This window comes from Acanthopagrus latus, chromosome 12, assembly GCF_904848185.1.
Source record: "Acanthopagrus latus isolate v.2019 chromosome 12, fAcaLat1.1, whole genome shotgun sequence".
Lineage (NCBI taxonomy): Eukaryota > Metazoa > Chordata > Actinopteri > Spariformes > Sparidae > Acanthopagrus > Acanthopagrus latus.
Genome location: NC_051050.1, coordinates 17537490 through 17554358, shown reverse-complemented (window position 1 = coordinate 17554358; position 16869 = coordinate 17537490). Strand labels below are relative to the sequence as shown.

General features: G+C 40.9%; 1 protein-coding gene across 7 annotated transcripts in view; it reads right to left on the bottom strand.

Moving 5' to 3' along the window:
• Positions 1 to 885: 885 nt before the first annotated feature.
• Positions 886 to 16869, bottom strand: part of sema4d (sema domain, immunoglobulin domain (Ig), transmembrane domain (TM) and short cytoplasmic domain, (semaphorin) 4D) — a 46633-nt gene continuing 30649 nt past the window's right edge. For 2 of the 7 annotated variants that reach the window (XM_037118129.1, XM_037118130.1), the window contains 14 exons: positions 14762 to 14895; positions 12273 to 12418; positions 12100 to 12162; positions 11883 to 11981; positions 11676 to 11769; positions 11400 to 11516; positions 11132 to 11283; positions 10171 to 10346; positions 9904 to 10060; positions 9556 to 9778; positions 9129 to 9241; positions 8571 to 8743; positions 8297 to 8343; positions 4835 to 7079 (listed from right to left, as the gene is read on the bottom strand). In XM_037118129.1, coding sequence (XP_036974024.1) covers positions 6067 to 7079; positions 8297 to 8343; positions 8571 to 8743; positions 9129 to 9241; positions 9556 to 9778; positions 9904 to 10060; positions 10171 to 10346; positions 11132 to 11283; positions 11400 to 11516; positions 11676 to 11769; positions 11883 to 11981; positions 12100 to 12162; positions 12273 to 12418; positions 14762 to 14895 — 2707 coding nt within the window. In that variant the 3' untranslated portion in view covers positions 4835 to 6066. Of the gene's footprint in view, positions 1237 to 2347; positions 2532 to 2648; positions 2862 to 4741; positions 7080 to 8296; positions 8344 to 8570; positions 8744 to 9128; positions 9242 to 9555; positions 9779 to 9903; positions 10061 to 10170; positions 10347 to 11131; positions 11284 to 11399; positions 11517 to 11675; positions 11770 to 11882; positions 11982 to 12099; positions 12163 to 12272; positions 12419 to 14761; positions 14896 to 16869 lie in introns of those variants that run through there. The other 5 variants (XR_005078297.1, XM_037118132.1, XM_037118131.1 and 2 more) reach the window with 5 other exon arrangements.

Genomic DNA, 16869 nt, shown 5'->3' with positions numbered 1-16869 from the left:
AGAGGGTGCTATCGCTCCAGTTGTGATAGATGCTCCATGAAACACAATGAAAGCATTTCAGTGGAAAGTTGATGATTTTCTTCAGTTGCTGCACATTTAATGTCTTAATTCTTTTTTACCTAGATATGTGTATCAAATGCTCATCTGTCTAAACCTGTGAAATGTAAGCATTCTCAACATTTGTTCTACATCCTTAAGAAAAAAAAAAAGCCTTCAGTCCAGAATATTGATGTTTCCTCTGAAAAATGTCAGAACCGGCTTCTGAGGAGAAACACGTGGTGGAGGTCGGTTAATAATTCAGCTGGTAGAAAGTGTTCCTGTGGGAAAAAAAAGGCTGACATGTCACCGAGGCGCTGCGGTTCGATTTCTGCAGCAGTGAGAGCCTGCTCATATGTGGGTCGATCGCCTGGTATCAAAAGTGACAGACATGTTTAATTCAAAACATTGCAGGAAAAACAAGATAAAACAAGCTCTGTTTATTTCTGCTACAAAAGGCAAATATGTAGTCACAGGATTTTGATGTGAACAGAAACGACGGGCAATCTAACCTGAGCCGCCTTTGGCATTTTGAATGCTGGGCTTTTTAAAATTTAAATCTCACTTTTAGCGATTAGATCTTGCTTAATGCCAGGCCTGAGAGGTATACTGTGGGAAGAACCCTACTTCCCAGAGTAACGTACTCCCATTGGAAAAAATGTGGGATTTGACTTTCTAGAAAGGAAAGAAAATAAACATTAAAGACACTGTAATCTCAAGTGAAAATGTCAAACTGCTAGATAGCTCTGAGGGACCGCGCTGAGGCTTTGGAAGGGTGCAAATAAACCAAACTATAAACAGGCCTGAGCTGCCACAGATCCTTCATCCCTCACAAAAACTAAACAGTGCTCCTCCATATACCATCAGTTTTATTGTTCCATACAAGCACTGCTCTCAGGACGTTCATTCTCATCAGTTAAAAATAGAAACAAGCTTCATCTCCTCGCCAGTTCTGGAAGGAGTCCCAACACCGTCGTCACGACCAGGTTGAGCCCCCGCGGAGGGCAGGTGTTGTGAATTCTCAGTTGCATGGTCCATCAACTCCACGCTGCCGCATCGTATCCCATCTGTCTATGATTCAGTTTTTCAGTGCCAGAGGTGTGCTCCACCCGGGCCGAGGACCACGTTCACAACCAGACTCAGTCGCACACAATGAAGCTCATGACATCCTCACAGATCTCAGTGGCCGTCACAGCTTTCCTGCGGAGGGAAAGGTAGAGTTGCTCGTTCAGGAAAGTGCAAATGCAAACAGAGATTAAACTACTATGTTATACACTACAAACTAATTATAAATAACCAAATGGTGATTCAGTTAAGCCAGTTAAAGGTGAAATATGTACGTTTTAGTTCAAAACATACAGAAATTGATCTTATGTCGAAGATGTCCATGTTTTGTGTTGAAGAGACATCTCAGCATGCTAACCACCCGGCCCCGGGCTTGAAAAGGTCTTCCTCCCAGCGGTCCAAAGCTCCTGTGCTAGTGGTGTGAACACCAACACTCCCTGCAAGCTGCACGGCTAACTGCGCTAACAGTAGCTACAGTCGTAGATGTATATAAACAGTTGAGCTAGCAGCAGTTAGCATTTACTTTAGGGGTGATATGCTGCCCCCTACTTGTTGTGGGTTTAAATTCAAGGTGATGTATAAACGTACGTATTGTACCTTTAATCACTTGGAAGATTGAGATTGCACATGCAAGTATCAAATGTGCATTTAGGCTAAAGAAAGAAACGTTATCTCATAACTTTCATGTAACTTTTATTCCAACTTAGGCCACAGGTGGATGAGTGTGGGTCTGCTTGATGTTTATAACTGTCAAAAGGCAGTTTTTCATTTGATCAAATTAAAGTATCACGTATGTTTTGTGCTTAGCAGCAGACATAACTAGTGAATAGGATAAGATGCTTCCTTGCTTACAACATGATCAAACGGACGTGTTCAGCTCAGTGGCTGCCGTTTGCTTATGGTTCTGTTTTCAAGTGTTTCGATATCTGCAACACCATCAGCTGAATGTGGTTAATCGTTCACGTGGAACCAAAAATTAAGTTAAATGTAATGAAGTTAAATGTGAGGGCTAAAATTAGTTAACAAAAAAAAAGCTGCAGGAACAAGATGGCAAGTTAATTAAATAAACAGAAATGATATATTTGGATAAACTACAACTTTATTTCTTGGAATATCAATCAGCTAGCTTCAGCTTTCTGTCCCTGATTGTTTCCCACTGACCCAATAAATCAGGACTTTGCACCTCTCTACCGCTCCTCAGAAGAAAAACCCAAACCAGCAGAGAGAGAGAGTTCAATCCACTCACCTACAGCCAAACATGCAGTGAGTCCAGCCTGGCCACTCCACAGCAACTTTACTTGGATAAAAGACACTCGCATGCTAGAAACACCGACCTACCCAGGCCTTCTCCCATCTTTTGAGCAGCTGCTCATGCTCAGTGAGCGCACCTCTCCATTGGTTCAAATCCCTGGCTGGAATGCTCTCCTCATCTGTCAAATAACAACAGCTTTTATGGGATAGAAAGCATCACCAACGCTTGTCTCTGGACTAATAAAGTGATGGCAGGGTCACTGCCTAAGCAGCCCAACATCACCGGGTCCTAGTACCTCCGATAGTGAGGCGGACGTCCACCTCAGACATGTCGTTTCCCGTGCTGGCCTCGGCAACACAGTGGTAGCGGGCGTCCTTGATTAGCGGCCCCTCTCTGAGCCAGCTGCTCACTAGTACCTCACTCTGACCCAGCGGCCGGCGGTACTCCATTATGGGGGTGTCCAGAGTGTGCCCGTTTATTAGCCAGTGAATGTGGACATCACTGGGACCTGAGGGACAGAATTCAGGTTTGACCTCAGACGGTCGACACACGGAGACGCCACACAGACGTACCGGACATGAAATGGGAACACTTGCCTTTTGGTAGATTACTATGAAATGCTGTTATTTGTTGAATACAAATTACACACCAGTTTTCACAGTGGTTAATGTAATCCATTTGACCACAAATATATGTAAAGTAATCTGAATAGTTTTGGATTACTTTACTTTTTTGAAACACTGAAAATATTGCACTGTATGTTAAACACATGCACAAAAATGTGAGTTTTTTTTTCTCTTTAAGCACCTCAAATAAAAACACAATTTGCATGCACGTTAATTTACTTCAGTACTTTTAGGCACTTGTACTTGAGTATTTTCCGCTACTTCTTGCTATTCACCCACTCTACAATATTGTGGGGCAAATGTTGTACTTTTACTCCATATCTTTAGTAACTCATTAATTTTTAAGATTGCAGGCTGTGTCAAAACCCCATGTGACACATTTTAAAATCACTTTATTTTATTGACAGTCAGATAAAACAATGATTATCATAATGATTAAAATGCTGAATATCAGATCCAACGCTCAGTGAAATTGTAAAACTAGTGACATTGTTGACAGAAGTAATATCTTAACGTGAGAGCTTTACTTTTACTCAAGTTTGACTTCGAGGTACTTTTATTAAACACTGCATTTTGTTGAATCAAATCAAGCCAAAACAGTAATGGCAACAAATCTAGGAGTACTGTGGGGTATTGTGCCAAAAAAGCTGCCGCAAAAAGAAAACAAAGAAGAAAAATGTGTTTTTAAGGAATTTACAACATAACTTCGATCTTAATACATTTTTTGTTTGGTTTTTTTTTTCCCCAAAAGTAATCCGGAGTTGATTAGTTATTTATTTTTGCAGTCTGATAAAACTAATTCTGACTACATGTAATCACTTACTACCCAACCCTGTGATTTGAGTAAACACAAATGTTCAGTGCACTTCAAACAGCTGGGAGTCAGAGATGAAGCTGGACAGATTTGAAGCCTTTTTTGTTACTCCAAAGATTAACAGCATTTCCAACAAACTTTCAGTTTATATTTTCAGTTCATCAACAGCATCCTGATCTCTCAACCACATACAGTAGTTTTTCTGTAGCACTATTTACCAGTTAGCCTCACTCATGAGTCGATGCTGTTCAAAAGTTAAAAAGCAAAACAACTTTGAAAACATTTGAACAAGATTTATTTAGCCTCCCTACTAAGAGCAGTGGTCCCCAAACTTCCCCCTAGATTTATGTACATCTTTCAAAAAGGTCTTTTTCCAGTTATATACAAATATATTTACATTTGTTTACAGGCACAAAAAAGATCCAGATAAAGTGTTGAGAGGTAAGACATTTGAGCATACTATAATCTGTTCTAAAGAGAGATTCTCAACACCCTGGATGAAAAAAAGAGAATCCACTTCTACATTTGTACATGTTTCACATCGGACTGCTGTTACACAATAATACACAGAACTGTACCTTTCATTGACACAGAATTGAGAGCTATGAAAGATCACTGGGAGGTTGACAGCTTTTCTTTTCTTTTTAAACATTCACTCCTTCATTCTGCAAGTATCTTACGAGACACCTGAAGATGGAGATGAGCAGTTCTCCATAAGTCAGACACCTTAAAGCAAAAGGGCAGGCTTGTTTGAAACAAATCCAGAAGTACATGCACACACTCCTGGTTAGTTTGTGTTTAGGGAACGGTAACATGCAAGACAGAAGGGAGAATGAGGAGGGTTAAAAAAAAAAAAAAAAAATAGGGAATTAGATTTCCAAGCCGAGCAAGAGGAAAGGTTTGGTTCAGCGGGGCGTAAGCTGATTCAAGGTCACAGGCACCACTCACCCAAGGCCAGGCAGAAGAGCAGGAAGGCCTCCTGGGCATGAACCCCCCAGGCCTGGTCCTTCAGGAGAGGAGGCAGCAGTCTAACCTCTGCCTCCTGGTTCTCCACATTGTGGGGCTTGGTGGAAGTGGAGGAGGAGGTGGAAGAAGAGGAGGAAGAAGAGGAAGAGGAGGAAGGGAAGGCAGAGGGAGTGCTACTTCCAGAGGACGGGGAAGATGAAGTGTCGACAGGAGAGGAAGCTGTGATGGAGGCAGTGATGAGAAAGAGAGAGTATTGAGGAAAACATGAAAGTCTAATGCAGGGGGTTGACATGCAGCAGGGAGACTAACGAGTGAGAGCTTGGAACGAAAATAAAAAAAATTTTAAAAAATCAGCTGCAATAAATAAAATAAAAAGTAAAGAAGATCAAAACTACTTACACCATAGACAAAATGATAATACCACAGATGTGAATCATTTTAAATTATAATTCTCTAAAACAGAAGGTTTAATTAAAAATAATTACAAAAAAACAAAAAAAAACTTCAGATTGTTTCCAGGGCTTAAGTGACGATTGATATCAAGCATCATGTCGTACTGAACACATTTCAGTTATTAACAGACTAGTAGGTTAATACACAGGACCGTGAAGGAATGTCAACTTCACAGGGAGCAAAAAAAAACAAAAGACACAGACAAACCCGTGACGACGTTTCACGAGACGGTGGTTTGAATCGATCCAGCATTTTTGTAACACACAAGTTGTGCCTTGTCCACTTTTTCTTTCCAACCTTCAAACACTGGGTGAGATTAAGGGCCCACATACCAGGCGCTGCAGATGGCAACACTGTACAACAAAGCCAGGCTATGATGCACAGAGCAAATCTTCCCTGAGAAATTACTGAATAACGAAGCATTTACCCAAGTCCAACCATAGCCTACATGGTGCTTCGAGAGAGAGGAAGAAAAAAAAAAAAGAAAGGAAAAAGCTTCAGGAGATTATTTCTCTTCCAGTCTGTACAAAAACAAGACTCCAATTTGGAAAACATCACAGTAACTTACCAATTTGGTAAACTATGTTTCCAATTTGGAATTTAAGACATAGCTTTTCTTGCTGGAGGGTGCAGCTTCCGTGACTACAGTTTTTTGCTTCATCACAAGTCCTAAATCAGACAGGAGTCAGATCTTAACAGGCCAGTGAGGCGACTGACTTAAGCCTCATAATCATTAAAACTTCATGTGATGCTGTACGGGAAAATACTTCGACTTGTAAAGAAGATGCAGCAAGAGCGTGATCCCCTGAAAAAAAAAAAAAACAGTCTTAATGCTCAAGAACAGAAGCTTCTGGCTAGCAGCAAGGTTCATCTGCATCAGCAAACTGAATGGACTGAGAGTCGCAGTCCACGTCGAAGGGCTTCTCCTTAGAGGGGCTGTCGTCTCCAAAGCTGTGAGACGGGATCTGACCATTGCCGCACTCCGGCTCGGTCTCATACCCGGTGTCACGGAGCGCCCGCACGTTCTGAGTGGTTTTGCTGCCGTTCTGCGTGGGTTGCTCGGTCATGTTTATTTTATCTGTTGCAGATGCTTCCATCAGACCTGCCTCACAGGCCCGGTACTCATTCTGACTGGCACTCTTGTGACTGCCAACCAGAGCAGCTCGCAGCCTCAGGCAGGGCGCCGGGAGATACTGCATGTAGCAGTTGTACGCCAGCGCGGCCAGAAAGAGGAGGAAAAACAGTAGGAAGAGGAAGAGGAGGGCGATGCTGTTGTTGTGCTGTAAATACTCAGCCGCTGGGTCCTGGCTTTCTGTGTGGGTAGCTTTGGAGGTGGAGGGAAGATGCGGCTTTGGCTGGAGCTTGACTGTGCTGCTGGGTGGTGGGGTTAGTGATGAGTCAGTCTGGGGTGGGGAGGTGAGTTGGACTGCGGCTGTGAAGCTGGGAGGGGCCAGGGCCGGAGTTAGTGGGGCTCTGTCTGTATTACTATTACCTTCAACTGCATGTGTGCTAGAGGTGTCCTGGCTGCCGAGGGTGGCGGTGGTCACGTGTCCTGCCTGCTGCGGGGGTCTGGGCGGGAGATCCAAAGTCAGGATGTAAGCAGCCAGCAGGCGGGTGAAGTTCTTCCCAGCAGCGGGGGCCCATTCCACGGACCAGCACTCGTAGTGACCTTGATCCTCCGGAGCCACGCTGTAAATCAGGAGACCACTTTCTCCGATGAGGTGGAAGCGAGAGGCCTCGGTGAGGACTGAGCCATTGGATTTCCACATCACCTGGGCGAGGTTGGATTGAACCACGCATGACAGCTCAGCAGAGCTCCCTGGTTTCACGGTCACACTCTGGTAATCCTTCAGAGAGCGGCCTGACACTGACAGGCAAAACAGAGAGAAAGTAATGACTTTGGGGCAGGATGAGTCAGGACAATCACACAACATGGCTTCTATTAAAGGCAAGCTGGGCATATTGTCATTTTGGATGTTGTTATATCATGATATGGCATAAGTGTTTGCTTGATTTTACTTCTACTTATAATAACCACTTAGGGACTGTGTCCAGATAGCGTTTATTTCTGAGCATCAGCATCTTTTTGTAATTATTACCACTGAGGAAGAGAAAAGGTGCAGCACCCAGCATCTCTTGTCCAAGTGCCTCAAGACCTACTTGCAGCGTTTTATCGCTCCTGAGCACACAGCTAGCGCTTTTCTGCCCAAAAAAGAACTCTAGAAAGTACAAATAGTCATAGTCCTACAATATTGTTGCAATACTGATATATGAGTATTTGGTCAAAAATATCAACACCAAGCTATACATCTATTACTAGGCCATACTGACAAAACATGTAAAATGCAGCCATAATTTCAAAAACACAAAATTTAGTTATATTATGATAATCAGGATAATATTTTTTACAGGAAAGGGATGGGGCATGATTTTTGAAAATTCAAATAATTCAATTAGAAATATTTGGATGGTTTGTTCAAAAAAGTATGCTTTCCATTGTTTTTGCTTTGTTTTTACCAGCAACTTTATGCATAAATAAATACATAAAAAAATCACCCTGATAGAAATGTGTTATTAATACCAGGCTCCAGTAAAACGTGTGTAGCACAGTCTCTTCCACACGAGGTCAGTAAAAGCCTGTGCTGCTATATGTTTCAGTACAGATCATCAATTGCCCTTCCTTATTACAGCGTAGCATCTCGATGTATCATCCAGCTCAATTCACTATTTCTGTTACAATGTTGGGATGATTTATTGCAGGTGAACAAAAAATATAGCTAAATACAGCTATTCTGATGATAACTGATTGATCACTTTCCAGCAAACATTTGTTGGCTTCATCTTCTCAAATCTGAGGATTAGCTGCTTTTCTGTATCATTCATGATAGTAAAAGGAGCGTTTGTTTTGGGTTTTGGACTGTTGGTTGGCTGTTCTTTTTTCACATTTTGTAAACTCAATGACTGATCGTGAAAACAACTGACAAATTAATTGAAAATATGAATAATCGTTGATTGCAGCCGTCAGACAGTCAGAAAGAGAGTGACTTTTGCTCAGGCTGTGTGTGTGAGCATGTTTAACCCTACCTGAAGGACACCTGTCTGCGTCACCATTCATGCTCTGGATCAGCCTCCTGAAAAAAAACAAAAAAAAAACAACAGTTACTTTCATGAGGATTTAAAATGAAGAAATGTACCATCTGAGACAGCAAAGCCAGTCAGACTGGATGGACTATCAGTACAAATGTCTCTAGATTTTGCTTTTGCTTTTACTAATCAATGTAATAATGCATGACTGGAGTACTGGTATGTAGATTAAAGATGAGGGCAATAGGGATTGAACAGCGTGATGGTAAGTTACCTGTGCCGCTGACTGGGAACATCAAAGATATTGACACAGGCTCCAGTGTGAGGGTCCCAGGCACAGTGCGGGTCTCGAGCCAAGACACAGTCATCACAGGACAGATACCTGCCACAGAAGGCTGTGGGTGACTGGACTACACCTGAGTCTGACCCAGCGTACAGAGATCGAGTCTGGAAGCACAAAGAAAGACAGACTTTCACATAAAAATACAACTTGTCTGTCACTTTGGAATTTTACCAGGTTCAAAATCACAAAGATGAACCCTCAACCAGAAAAATCTGAATCATATCATAATCATAATTCAGTGTGACTGCTGACAAACACAAACACACACCACAGTGAAGCTGAACATGCAGCCTCTTCTGACATAGAGAAGTTGTGGTTTTGCTGTGTGTGCCATCTTCCTGGCAGCTTCCTTTGGTGAGCTTTTCACAGCACTTCAGAAAAACACACAACGCTTCACACAGCTGTTTAAACCAGCAACTGAGTGTAGTATAATACAATACTCACTGCCCAACTGTGTGACATTTTCTTAATTTTGCGACAGTCACTAACCTCGGAGGACAACAGCAGGTTCTTGATGGACTCTGAGTTCTTCAGGAGCTGAATCTCCTCCACAATGTGCACGTCTCCTTCAAACACCACAGACTTGTGCAGGACTCCCTTATCTGTGTGTAAGCAAATATTGACCATTTAGTCAAAGAAGAAGCCAGATATTAAACTTTCTGAAATGATATTTCATTTTACATACTGTTAACTTTCATAATTTCTTAAAATCAAATCAAACACATTATATAATAGTTTTGGTGCAACGCAAAGCTATTGACATATATATCAATAAATACCAGACAAAATACTGTAAATATTATACTAACACACTGGATTAGCTCTGAAATTAAGACTTCGATCAGCATCAGGAGCTATGAACTTGTTAAAAACATCCTTATTAATAATGGTTTCAACTGCTCTTTTAAGTTTGTACCTGTTCCAGTGAAGATGACGTCATAAATGTTCTTATCAAGCGCTCTGACCCTCTCAACAACAATTTGAGTGTAGTTGACGTCTTTGGTGATGAGGCGAGGCCCGTTTCCGATGGGCAGGACGGGATCCTCCAGCAGGGGGTGGTCCTTAACAAACTGAAGGGTCTTGTCTGGCAGGTGGAGAGAGCTGCTGATGTTCTGCTTTCGCATCTGGTTGTTGATACACTGGTGGAGGAAAAAGACAAGAAGTATTGTTTCGTATGTTCACATCTACTGAATGTGCAGTGTAACAAACATTATTATTTCCTGAGCCCAGTCTTGATGATTTGAGCTGTGTTAGAGGTACATACTGCTCCAGGACGTGGAGACGGAGTAATGCCGTTGTATCGGACCCACTTGGTGTGGGACTGCTCCACTGTGGCCTTCTGCATGTACTTCCCCTTGGAGAACACCTCTTCTACAGCAGTCATGTTGTAGGCACACACTGCTGACAAACCCACATTTCCCCTGGGAGAGGATGATGATGATGAAGGAGTTGGGAGGGAAGAGAAGTCAATTTAATGGCCTGCATTATGTCAGAATATTCCACTTTTACTCCAAATCTCCAAAACACTGACCACTGGGAGGTGAAGACCCCATAGATGACTGTGTCCCTCCAGTCAGTCCCCTTCAAAATGAAGACATCATGAACTACATTGAAAACAAAGTTGAGCTCGGGCATGGAGCAGACCAGCTTGGCTTTCAGGAAGGATGTCCACTTCTTCTGCAGAGTGCGCTGCCCACCGAGGTCACCCTGTAGAGAAGGTGGCGGTAGAGGTGGAGGAGAGGCAGAGGCTCAGGTTGACTTTCTTATTAGTCTTACTGTCCTGTCTCAACAGTCTGGATAAGATAGTTGGTGATAAAATAGTTGATACACTCATCTAAACCAACTTCCATTTCTATTGCCTCAACGCAATAAGCTTTTGGTGCCACATGTGTTTAACAAACTCTTACTTCCCTGAGTTCAGTTTCTCAGGCTACATACAGGAGGCACTACCTTATTGGTGAAGGCTGCTGGGAGTGTATGCAGCCTGAGGGAATAACTGTAATTTATGCAAGCTTTTTTTTAATAAAGTTTAGATATGTGACAAAACAGCATTATAATAAACTACTGTAGTGCTGCAGAGGTGTTTTCGCTTTGCCGGGCACATATGAAATTGAATCTCAGGTTATTACAGAGCTATTTATATGTTTCTAGGAGTTCACAACAGTCTTGCTTGTGGTGGGATGGACACATCAGACCAAATTTTGGAACAGACTTGCCTAAAATGGTTATGTTCTGAGAAGCATTTCATTTCTTAACCTTGGGACAGGACACAAGTTCTTCATCTGACAAATGTTTCAGTGTTGCAGCATAACTGACAAACTGTAGTTGATTTGTACCATGATATGAGGCTCAGATTAGAACAAGGAAAGAGATGCGAGTAAATGGAAGGAGGGATTAACACTGAGAAAGGCATGCACTCACAGACAACAGGAACATAAGGGCTAAAGAGGGATGCTGCTGGTATGTGCAGATGGTACGTGACGTGTACTGACCTTACAGACGCGCGCCACCCTGGGGATGAGCAGCTTGCCAAAGAATTCGTACTCTACTGACACCTCAGTGAAGAAGTAGTAGATTTTATCGTCCTCACCGTCTACTCTGTTCGTCCCTTCTCTGATCACGTCAGCAAAGACGAAACTGGGCTCTGCAAGAAAAGAAGAAAAAGCAGACTAAGAGACGAGATCTGCAAAATCATCTCCTGACAATTTGACAATCTTTACATTAATGCTAGATGAGACACGACATGTTATTTTAACTCACCATTGAGCCATGATGTGGAGTACTCTGTCCTCAGCAGGGACTGGGATGGAGAGTATCTGGAAATAATCGGTTCACTGCCTAAGAAGTTATAAGCCGTCCCTGAGTACAGCTCTCCATCTGATAGAAAAGAGAGGAACAAAAATATAAAGCAATTTATTGTCCAGCGCTTGCTTCCCAAAAAAATCTGAGATTATTGGGGATTATTAAGCATTTTACTGCAGGGCTGACAACCAAGAGAGCTCTTTGTGTAATGACATTAAACTGGCCTCCACTCACCAACCATGACAGTAGTAAAGCTTTGCGAGGGGTCAAAGGAGCACTTTCCTCTGCCATCCTCAGGTTGATCCCCCAACGAGAAGTCCGCAAGGTTCTAAAAGACGAGGTCAAGATTACATTTCAGTTAGCTGTGATGAGTGGCGAGCCCAAGCATGTTTATTTGTGCAGCATGATGTTAAATTAAGGATCAGTTGCGCATGAACCTACCAAGTAGTTACACTGAGGTTGAAAGGCATGTGTGCCACAGACATATAGCCGCTCATCGTCAACGACTTGCAGTACTCGAATGTAGTTTAAACAGTCTTTCTGGAAAGCAAAATTTGATTGAGTCATTTTCTTTTACTGTAGACCGAAACAGAAAGTCTAATACCATATAAGGAGACAAATGAAACATTAGCATACTGTATTATAATAGCTAACTAACCTCTTTTGATTTTCCTTTTAACGTGCACATCGTCATAGAGTTTTCTGCAACCTTCCACTGAACCTTAAAATGGTTAAAGAAAGAGAATCATGATTGAAATGCAACACATTTTTATGGTATTTTCATCACAACTTTTTCTGCAGTTGTCACAAATGGTATCCATATTTTCTTACTTTGTTGTTTTTGACTGTCACATTCTTCCTGCTCAGCTCAAAGATGGCCTCCCTGGCTCCCACATACAGTGCATCCTTCTTCTCACTCAACAACAACGTGGTGTAGTTGAAGATGTCAGGCTCCGAAAACTCCATCAGATCTAAATCTGAGCACAAAACAATTGGATGCCATTAACTATAAGTTTAATATGTACTGAACAGTAGTGAGAGTTTAATTTAAAGCTACAATAATCAACATGTCTTATACTGACAATGGATTACATGAATGCAATGTGAAATGGGTTGCTTCTAGTAACACTGTGATCCTACCCTTTGACTGAAGTTACATACTGCAGACACAAGTGAGGGGGCAGAATGGCTGTGACAGAGACACTGTTTACCCTATTACAAGACACTGTACCATCAAAATGATTTTTAAGCCGTTACTTTAAGGTAAAAAATCAAATAACTAACAACTAATGTTGTTCAGTGTCTCCTAGATGTATATATATAGGCACCATTTCTCTCTAAAGTTCATCCTAACAACTTTATAAGCCGATAGTATGTCAGTATTGTGTTTACAGCTCGTTTCTCCTGCCCCCACAAGGACAAAAAACGTGGGGGCACATTAGTATTGTGTTGAGTTTATCTCTCGTTATGTTCTTGTACTGTGACTGATGGCGAACCTAGTGTAGAGTTCATGTCTGGCTGGCTTTGGTTGTGCCAGGTGCAATTGGGTTCGGGTTGCAGGTGCCTGGACATAAACACCACAATGATGAAAGCAAACACCCTCACTGATTGACTGAACCAGTGACTGTGCTGCAGCAAGTGCAAAAGGTTGACTTTGTTAAAGTGTGAGCAGTGCTGGTTCTCACAGTGCCACTGGGTTTCTGTGGTGAGAAACATGTTCCACCAACTACATAAAAGAAAGACGTCTTTTGAACTACCTGTTGTGAAGTTTGAGCGTGATAAAATCTAACTATATAGCATGAAGGCTTAGTTTCTGATGCAGTACTCAGGGAACAAAAGAACTCTTGAACTTAAGATTGAGTAAGTTCTGTAAAACCAACTCATACCAAGAAGCATGACTTCCCAAATCGAGTGCCTTATGACTCTGTGTTCACGACTCAAGCAAAGTTTCAATTTAAATCAGTAGAGGAGTTTCAGAAATGATCTCACAAAAAAAGGTGTAGATTTTTGTGGATGTGAATTACTGTAAAAAGGATATAGAAGTGAAATGCTAAGGGGATAATGGTAACAAAAACCTTTATTAACAACTATTGTACGTTGCTATTCATAGTTTTTTATTTACAGGTATAATGCTTAAAATTCTGTTCAAACATTTGAGTTTTAGGACCTGTGTTTAGTTTTGAAGCTTGCTTGTCTACTTACATCCATCTTCTAGTAAAGGTGCACTACGTAAGAATTTTAGCTCAAAACATTTCAACAGAATGTGAAGAGATAAGTGTTTTGACATTTTATGAAAGATGTCGATGTATTGTGTTGAAAAGATATCTACTGAAGTTAAAATGCTAACCAGCTGACTAGGGCATGAAAACCTCTTTAACTCAGCTGTCCAAATTTCCTGTGTTAGTGGTGTAAACGCAAACATTTCCCTGGTAGACCAGCTAGGTGCTGGACTAACTGAGCTAGCAAGTAAACAGTGGCTAAAGTCATGGATCTCTGAAAAGAATGCCTAACTGAGCTAACAGTAGCTACATTCATGGATGTTTAAAAAGAATACCTGGTAGTCTGGCTAGCTGTATGGCTAACCGAGCCAAAAAGCTAACAACAGCGTCATGGATGTACGAAAAGAATACCTGGTAGTCCAGCTAGCTGTACGTTTAACTTAGCCCACAAACTTATAGTAGCTACAGTCAAAAACAATACAATTAGCAGAAGTTAGCAGTTAGTCTGGTGATATGCTGCCTATATTAGTCGGGAGTATGAATTCAAGGTGACCGATTCTTACATATTGCTCTTGGAGCTGTGTGTAAGTAAATTCAGAGCAATGAAAACCCAGAGTCAAACTGATCATATGTGTTTACAATGATTGTGATTACAATATATTAAATATTAAATGAGTCAATAAAGTTGGAAATCGATTCAAGAAACAGAAAAATAGCATCAATTTAAAAGTTACCATAGACATAATGCATGTCTTTGTGTATTATACATTTAGTATGGCAATGCTTGATACAACCATCAATATAAAAGTATGGTTAACTATCTAACTAACTAACTAACTACCTAACTAACTAACTAAAAAATAACTTTCACAAAAAAAAAAAAAAAAAAACCCTACATGATTTATAAAGATAACAGTGAAAGGTTGACATAACTAAATTTTGTTTAGTTTGGGTGATTTTTTTCTGGCTGAATCATCACATGTTTAGTATTACCAAAGGAATGATTAGTTATCAAATCGGCCACAATTTTCCTGGCACCAATTAATCACATATTAAATGTAAATGATATGATAATGATATGAATGATAAATTCAGCCTTACCCTGGTGTCTCCATGAGGTCCGAGGCACAGCGTGGGGTCCGTGGGTGGAGACCTCCAGGAGCAGCCCCAAAAAAACTCCCAGCACGCCAAATCCCATATTAGACTCTGATAACTTCGGAACAGTGAAGTTTCCTCTGCAAGACAAAGGTAAAGCAATACACTATAAAAAAATATTTACACGGATGTAGAAATGAGCAATGTCCTCAGAGGCTGATTTTATCATGCCGCACAGACGGCAATAGGGGACAGGCATCAAATCCACTTCCCTCATACTGAGAGCTGGCAGGACTGACTCATCCTCTTTTGTATCGCTTAGGAGGTTAGAGCAGCACGTCACAGGCATTTGAATGAAATCAATGAAAGAAGCCTCATTCTGGACAGAAATAACAATATACCACCAGTCTTACTTAAAACACACATGGGTGAAATTCACAGTCTCACATTTTATTACATCAATATGAAGTCTCAACAGCTTACAAAGTTTATATTTTCTTTAAAATGTGATGTCCTCATTCTGTCCTTCATCATTTAAGCACTTAAGTCATAATGACTTTTTTTAATCTATTTTTTTTAGACTCAAATTCTCATTCTTTGACTCAAATTCCTGTCATTTGGTGGACTAGATGTTAAACTAAATTAAAAAATAAATTAATCGATTTCTACAGAAAGCAGCTGATAATGTGAAAAAAAGCTAGTTGCAGCCCTATATCACACTTAGGAATACTGTTGTGAAATATCAGAAAACCCAGTGGTGACACATCTAAATGTCCAGTCTTACTTAAATAAATTAAAAAATAAATTGCATTACCTATTTTTAAGCAAATATTGTACTCAGTATTCAGTTGGGTTCTGTAAAAGTAACCTTTATATCAGGAACTAAAGCTTCTCATGTCTGTTGAGTCTTTGTTTATGAATCAGAAGACATATTGTTAACACAGTGAAAACGAAGGAAGTAAACTCTTGCTGGTGTTCAAAAACAACTCTCAATTGTAAATGTCCTTATTCCGTGTCATCAACCAAAGGCTCTCTTTTGACTAGGAACCATTTCAGATATGAGAGGTTAAACATGAAAGAAGGTAAACAAACGGATGTGGAGAGACGAAGGGGTTGCAGCACATGTTGCAGATTTAAACTAACATCACTCATGGTGTCAGGAAACAAAAAAAAAAACAAAAACCTGTTCTTGTTTGTTATAAGCACAAGAGCCACACACACACACACACACACACACAGCTGACACTCACAACAAACTGCGTGTTTCACCTCTATCAGTGACGTTGAAGTGTCTTATGACCACAGTATGACACTATAATTTATTGCTGGTGTGTGTGTTGTGTAGCAGCTGAACACCTCAGGCTTAGGAAAATCCCTCTTTTATTCAAAACATATCACTCTGCACACGGGTGTGTCCATTTGCCCGGGATGATGATGACGGCAATGGCCATGATGACGGAAGCGCTTCTGGCAGCTATTAGCTCTCATCAGATGTGCATGTCGCCAATTTCCACTCGCCAATTCGAGCATTGTGATCAGCCTGTCTTTTAACAGCTCTCTCTCGGGATGTGCTTGATAAGGACTCCAGTGGGCTGCTTAGATTTTAACTTATTGAGCCCAGATGATGTCAACATATTCGATTAAATCATGTCATATGTAATGCATGTTGTTTCTTTAGCACTCAGGTGAAAAATCTAGACTATCAAACTTAAAGGTAGAGTTATTTGGTTTTGTCCGAGGAGTTCGTGAACACATCGGAAAGATCGCTGATTGTTGAGTCTCATTCCCAGGATGTCAAATATACATGGGAGTAAAAGCAAAAAGTTGTCAGAAAAAAATATACTCACATAATGTGCAGACCCCTGAAAAGTCTAATCTGTTTGTACTTTGTTATTTCCCACTTCTGGTACTTTATTTGGTATATTTTATGCATCAAATAAATGAGACTCAATTTCTATAACTAAGGATATTTGTGTGATCTCTATTTTCTCTAAACCGATAACATCTCTTGGTTGAACTGGTCGCCTGTTTTAGGTCAGCGGAAAAGCTGCGGGGGAGTAAAAATAAAAGCTCATGCTTTAAAGCTTAAGTAAAACATTAAAATAAATCTCTAA